The sequence below is a fragment of the Agrilus planipennis genome, unplaced genomic scaffold, assembly GCF_000699045.2.
Source record: "Agrilus planipennis isolate EAB-ADULT unplaced genomic scaffold, Apla_2.0 scaffold239, whole genome shotgun sequence".
Lineage (NCBI taxonomy): Eukaryota > Metazoa > Arthropoda > Insecta > Coleoptera > Buprestidae > Agrilus > Agrilus planipennis.
In genome coordinates, this window is record NW_020442381.1 from 121,505 (window position 1) to 128,584 (window position 7,080).

At 34.1% G+C, this 7,080-nt stretch overlaps 2 protein-coding genes across 2 annotated transcripts in view; one reads left to right on the forward strand and one right to left on the reverse strand.

The window, feature by feature from the left end:
• Nucleotides 1–7,080, forward strand: part of LOC108742002 (NADPH oxidase 5) — a 146,268-nt gene that overhangs the window by 48,227 nt on the left and 90,961 nt on the right. The gene's annotated exons all lie outside the window — the stretch shown is intronic.
• LOC108741999 (trypsin alpha-like) overlaps nucleotides 5,979–7,080 on the reverse strand; it is a 4,679-nt gene continuing 3,577 nt past the window's right edge. The window contains exons 3-4 of the mRNA XM_018477001.1: nucleotides 6,294–6,675; nucleotides 5,979–6,229 (exon numbers count right to left, since the gene is read on the reverse strand). Of these exons, the coding sequence (XP_018332503.1) occupies nucleotides 6,092–6,229; nucleotides 6,294–6,675 (520 nt within the window). The 3' untranslated portion in view covers nucleotides 5,979–6,091. The remainder of the gene's footprint in view (nucleotides 6,230–6,293; nucleotides 6,676–7,080) is intronic.

Sequence of the window (7,080 nt, forward strand, 5' to 3'; positions counted from 1 at the left end):
CTGATGAGATCCAAAAAGATCGAAATCGCGATCCGCGTCTGGCAGTTTCGACAGAATACAGACCACTTCGAATTATTTTGTTCGATTATGGTAACGTGCCTATCACGTTGAGGTGAGCTACGCCGGGATTCGTTTCAACAAGTAGATATCCATATTTTTAAATGGACCTTGTTGGAGCATATGTAATCCTCAAATGTAGCATCGTACTACAGATGGCGCACACCACGCCATTTGTAGTATTTTCTTCTTATGTTGTGTTGATAAATTAACCAACGCAGCTATCTGTTAGAATCCTAAGGAACTTAAAAATAATTTGAAACTATTTTCCTATATCCTATATAATACATATAATAAAGATTGATTGTCTATTTTGTCTAATGCAAAGCTAAGGCACTACAATACTGTTATTAAGCCAGAGGGCCTCTACGCCTCAGAATGCCTTGCACTAAACATGGCCAAACAGTTAGACAAAGTGAAAAAAAAAATTATCCGGAAAATCCTGGGACCAAGGTACGAAGATAGAAAATGGAAACAGAAGCAACAAAGAGATCAATGCAAAACCAGAACGAATAACAGACACAATGAGGGGGAGTAGAGTGACGTTCTACGGACACATTAAGAGAATGGGTGAAGAAAGACTGACGAAGAGAATATTCAACTATTTCGACAGAAATACCAAGATACAGGTGGCATGGATCAAGGAGGTCAGAAGAGACATGGAAGAAATGAAAATTGTTGAAGAGGATGTGGAGGTTTTCAAGAAAAGCCAAAAAAGAAGACTGGAGCTAAGTGGACGGAAGAAAGTAAGAAACAACATGCAGAAAGAGTAATTACTGAAAGAGAAGAAAGAAGGGAGAGGAACAATCACAAGTTATTTATTTCACGTGGTTCATAGTCGGTCAAAATCGAAAGAAGAAGAAGAAAGATTGATTTTATGTTAGATTCCTGACCGTTAACTATTAAATTATTATTATATTATGAAAATTGATGTCAAAAAATATCCTTCCTATCTTTTAAGTAAGAATGTGACGTCTAGAAAATCTGGTCTTCTTTGTCACTATGTATGTCGGGTTGCCTACAAGTGCCATTGTATGTTGAGTTGCCTATGGTTACATACATGTTTCAATACTAATAGAATTTGTAAATAATTATAAACTGCTGTTCTATAATAAACATTGAGGTCAAAAACTACCCTTTCTTTTAAGTTGGACCAAGTTAAACACTGCTAAGCAAATTTCATACTAATTGGTTAAGTAGTTTCGGAGTTCATCCCGGACAAACATTGTGGCACTAGATTTTTATATACCTATATAGATATAGATATAGATTATTGGATAACATACCCGACTAAACAGTGAGCTGCGGTAACTAACCAAAGTCTTGAAAGGATTGACGCATTACAGTCTGAAATATCAGTATAATCCTGATTCATTTGTACAATATAAGGGATTTCCCTAATTGTTGCATTGCTTCCTCCTGAAATTCTGACAGATTCCAATCCAGGTTGATGGTAGGGGAAAGCTATAAAGAATATTATTTATATTTAACACCAAACAGTACAGTACTAAATAATTATTCACTGAATACGGAAAATAAAAGTTTACCTGAAGTAAAAGACGCAAAGGCCACACAAATTATCACGCCTAGCATTTTGCTTGATAAATGTATAAGTTCTGAAATAGCAGTCGGTCTTATAAAGGTATTTCTTATCTGATTTTGAGTATTTCTTTATTAAATTAAATTTTTGACTTGATTTTATTATCAATTTATTTGTAAACCTATCCAAAGTGTACCAGAAAATTCTCTTGATAATCTTGCTATGTAAAATACCCGTGCTACCTAAGCGGACAGTTAAATTAGTCGTCATTTAATTTTAAGCATGTCAATTATCGGTAAAAAAGGTACTTATAAGGTAAATATCTAAACATCGGTCTGTAGATGTTCTTTTTTTGTATACAATAACGAAGATTTTATTTGAAATAAAACAATAATTAAACAGTTACTAAATTAGGTTTGGCTAATTACTATTTGGAATTTCAGAAAAAAAAATAAATGAGTTATGTATAAGATTTAAATGGCGGTCTTACCAAAATGTCTAGTGATAAGAGTGCTACAAAAAATTGCGCGTGTCATCATCCTAAGCATACACTCAAATTTGTATAGTTCCTGATAAATGTAGGTAAATTTTATGTAATTTTCCCATTTTTTATTTAATTGTGAGCATAGCAGGTAATATTTGTAATTTAAAACCTAGACATCGGTCTGTGGATGTTCTTTTTTTTGTATATAGATAAGTATAATTTAAATAAATTTGTTTTTGTTCAAGAAAAGGAAATTGATAGAAAAGAAAGAATGTTGTGTTGCTCTGAAAAAACAAACTGCAAAAAACAATGGTGCGTAAAGCCAGGGAGCCGGGTTCAATTCCCGGCAGTAACAATTCTTCCTCATTGATTTGAGGTTATCTGTAGTAAAAGTTTTATTATTTTTCATTATGTGCGCTGCTTACCTGAAAAACAAAGAACCGACAATTCAAAATGTTTCTTTATTTTATTTTTTTTTATCGGATTCGACATTACATTTGACTTTTCCATTAACATCGGTTTTTTCTCTTTTTCTACTTTATGTTCATGAACACGATAAAATACTTTTCTTTAAACAAGTAAGAAACGTTTCTTTATAGAATGTGTTTTTTTATAGTTGATAAAAAAATAGTCTTTACTTTTTTGTCCAGACATATTACACTGTAGTTGAATGCATCCAGAAACCCGATATGATTTCGGTTTAAATTTTAATTTTGTGATATTAAAGCACATACAGTCACAATCTTTAGAAACTTACTCATCGAAGCGGTAATGAATACAAATGCCAGTAAATATATATTATATTTCCTTTTTGTCTAATAAAGTGACTAAAATAAGTAGACATATATCTTAGAAAGGAACTTTGCAGGGTTTAGTTGTATTCAATATTCCATATGTACCTACCATGTAGAATATTATTTGTGCGATAGAACCCATCCTAGAATTTACCCTGGGAACGATATCATTTAGTAAATGAATAGCTTATTATTAATGGGAATACAGAATAGTTAGCAAAAATTAATAGGTATGCCCAAAACGAAAGTGGTACTAAAAACTATAAAAATGATAATGTTTTCAGGTCTCTATTTGTAGGACGAAAAGAATACGATGGGTCACTAAGTCAGTCTGGTTCAGATTTGGAATAATTTTTAACTCATTTTTTATTTTGGTTACCTTTTTTTAAATATGCGAATTTTCTCTGTCAGTCATTTAATCAAATGTGGAATAAATTGTTGATGAGATAAATGCATTAATATCTAACACAGGAAAAATTATTTTAATGACATGCTCATGTAAAATAGGATTGTGAAAGAAATATAAATAATATAATCGGTAGCAATATTATTTTGTTGTTGCCGGTGAGTCAAAAATTCTTAGCCTCCTATTCCCATATGGGTACATATGCAATATTACACCTTTTTTAAAATGTGAGGAATATAATTTCAATTGAAACTTCATTTAATTTCAATAAATTTTCCATGCTCTCAATAAATTTATCAGTTTTCTGTTCTAAAAGAACCAGGATCTCTTCAATTATGAAAAATAGCTTCCTAGTTTTAGTTTCACAGCCTCTTACTGCTCAAAACACCCTACTTTTCTGTTCCCAAACGATATAAAAATTAGTTTAATGTCGTTAATTTCACGCCTTAACTACTCAATCAATCATTATGAAATTTTGTAGAGACATTGTCAGAAGTACAGAAAAGGACGTAGGGTATGTTTTATCCAGAAAAAATACTGTTCCCAACGGACAGAAAAATTAGTTTTATGTGGTCGATTTCACGCCTTAACTATACCCGATCAATCATCATGAAATTTTGTACATTTTTGTAAGGAATATAGAACAGAAATGGATCTCTAACCTGTTGTCCTGCATATTTTAGAATTTCCGCCTGTATCCCATCTATACCTGGCGCCGTACTATTCTTTAAGTTTTTTTAATGCTACATCATCTTCTCTCATTAAGGAATAACCTAGCTCACCTATCTCCACGCTATTTTCTTTCTTTAATATATCTCCCAACCCATGACCTGCGTATTCTGAATTTTCTGCGATTCTCTGAATATTCTATTAACCTACCTGCCTTTTCCTCATTTTCTACCAAAATGACCTCTGCCTCGTTTTTTATATTATTACTACTCTACCCTACATCTCTAAAATTACTTTTAATTATATTATAAGCCTCATCCGTTTTACCTACCTCAAACAAATTGGTAAAGGCTTTCGCGGCCAGTAGGTGAACTGATGCTGTTTTGATTTGAGTCTAAAGGCCGTCGTGTGTTGGAGATGTTTACTAACGTTTTACTGGTGGCGAGCTTCTTCAGAGGTCCTTCTCTCTTCCGATGCTGGATTCGCTTCCGCATTCAAATTTATCTCCTACTTCTTTACACTTCATGTCAATCCACTGTTCCTTAGCTGCCTTCTTAATTACTTTATCGCTTTTTTTGGCTTTCTTAGTCTGTCCTATCTTTGCATTTCCGCCTTTTTTCTATTACTCTTACAATCCCGTTTGTTATATAGGATTTCCTACTTTCATTTTGGTTAAGACCAAGTAGGTATATTACTGGCTGTTTACTTTAAGCACGTTTTAATGCAGTCTCTTCGTTCTTGTCTTTCATTTTTCCCGCCTCCTTTAGTATTTCGTCTGTTCTTGTACCTAGCCTATCATGCGTTTCGTTACATTTTGACTTTTCTTAGTCAAGATGTTCCTGCCTTCTCTCTTTTTCAGAATTTTGAATTGAAGGTTGGTTTTAATAATTACTAGGTTACGATCGCTATCTACATTTGCTTCTAGATAACTCTTACAGAGCTTTACTTGATTTTTAAATTTTTGCAAAACAAGTATATAATTTAACTAATATCTCCCTAAGTCACCTGAAATCGTATAGTGCCTCTTAACGTGATGGTTAAATAAACTATTCGCGACGGTTAAGTTATGTTTATCACAAAATTCTGTCAGTCTGAATCCCCTATCACTTCTATTGCCTAATCCTAAAGAACCTGTTATTACATCTTTTTTAGTTTATTTTTACTACTTCGGTTGTCTCCTGCAACTGTTAGGTTTTCTTGCTTTTCACTAAACTTAACACTCTTATATCTGCATATACCGCTTCTACATCTTCATCATTGCAAGATGATGTAGGCATGTAGCTCTGCGTTATTATTATTTTTGCAGGCTTCGAGTTTAATTTAACCATAACGATTCTATCGTTTTTTTGTAAATAACTTTCTGCATTATGTGCATTACAATTCCTACCTTCGAATTACCTTCCACCGATCCTGTATGTATTATTCCAAAGTATCCAGCTTTTGGCCAACGGACTTCACTGTTGTCTACTTTATCTAATTCTCGTTTATTCATCTTAAATTTCAATTTTTCTAACATTCCTGCTTGCCACAATGTTTTAATGTTCCACGCTCGGGCTCGTGAAATATTGCATCTTCCCCTATTTCACTTGTTGATATCCCCCGAGGTAGTCCCCGCGCGGATATCCGAATAGGGGACTAGTTTACGTTTGGAGTGCTTTACCCCAGAGGACTTCATTACTGTTCGTTTCAAGAAGTTGGAGATATGCCCTTTCCCTTTATTAGGATGCGCTGTAGCATAATTCCAAATTCAATCTTATTTGTCTGCGTAGCTCATTTCTTCACTGATCATTGAGCGAGAGCTAGTCAAAAGTGTACAGTACCATTTGCAAAATTATTTAAACTGCCTTGAAATTCTAAGAAAAATGTTAGCAATATATATCTGCAACTCTTTTTAAAATTTTGACTGTACACAACCAAAAAGAATGTGGTCTACCCCTTGAGTAATTCGTCGTATATTACACGATTAACCGTAAGCATAAAAACTTATAAAAAAGTGTGTTTCTTTAGACCCATGTATCTATACTACTGTTATTATTTATTTATTTTTATTTATAATATCTGCGGGAATAAATCCCTTTTACATTGTTGGTTATTTAAAATATATTCTCTATTCAGAATCCACAAATACGCATCGTTGTATGCTAAGCTGATGCTACTGATAATATCCAACTGCGAAGATTGGCAACGTTGGCGTAAACTGATATTCCACGACAACTATTGCCATGCGAAACAACACCAACAAGAGTATTTCCTACGACCAAAGGGCCCCCAGAGTCACCCTGTATTAAACAAAGAAATATCAATCAATTCATTTGAAAATAGTTTAAAATAAGTTTCACTTACATAACAGGGACTTTTGTATCCGGCGTTCTCTCCTGCACATAACACTCTTTCAGTACGTATATCAGGACATTGACTGTCAGCAACAATTGGTAGTGTAACTTTTTGTAATTGTTGTGGGGTGGTATGGGTAATAGCATTTAAATCTCCCCAACCGGAAACGACAGCCGACGTTCCCACTGCCGGTTTACTGCTCGCAAGGGATATTGAAGCTATATTTGGACCAAAAGTGAGCGGTGAAGCAAGTTTGATTAAACCTATGTCGTAATCCTGGTCAGTATTATTATAATTCGGATGAACATATAAATTTGAAGCACGTATTACCACACCGCCTCTCATGTATCTATCTGTTCCCGCTCGGATGCTTACGTCTGAGGCAGCCACTCTGGAAAAAGAATAATTTAGCCAATAGAGTAATATTGAATTGTAAAGGGTGTCTCAAAATTGACGCAATATTTGGATTACATACTAGTTTTTTGCGGCGGGTTAGACCGGCTATTGACGCGACATAGCACAGAACTCGTATAGGGGAAACCGGGGATAGTTGACTATAGGGGTAGATAGACTAACTACCGAAACCCCCTTCGACAGTGTATGAACTATGTCATCTGATCATAACCAAGCATTACATTTCGCGTCCCGCTCAGTTGTCTGAAGCGTCACATCGCGGTCGTGCGTTGTTTTCGAACAGTGACATGTTTTTCATATTTCAATCACATAAGTAATATTTTGATATATTGTATTTTTTGATCTGATGCCTACTCGTTTTATGTAAATCATTTTTCTATTA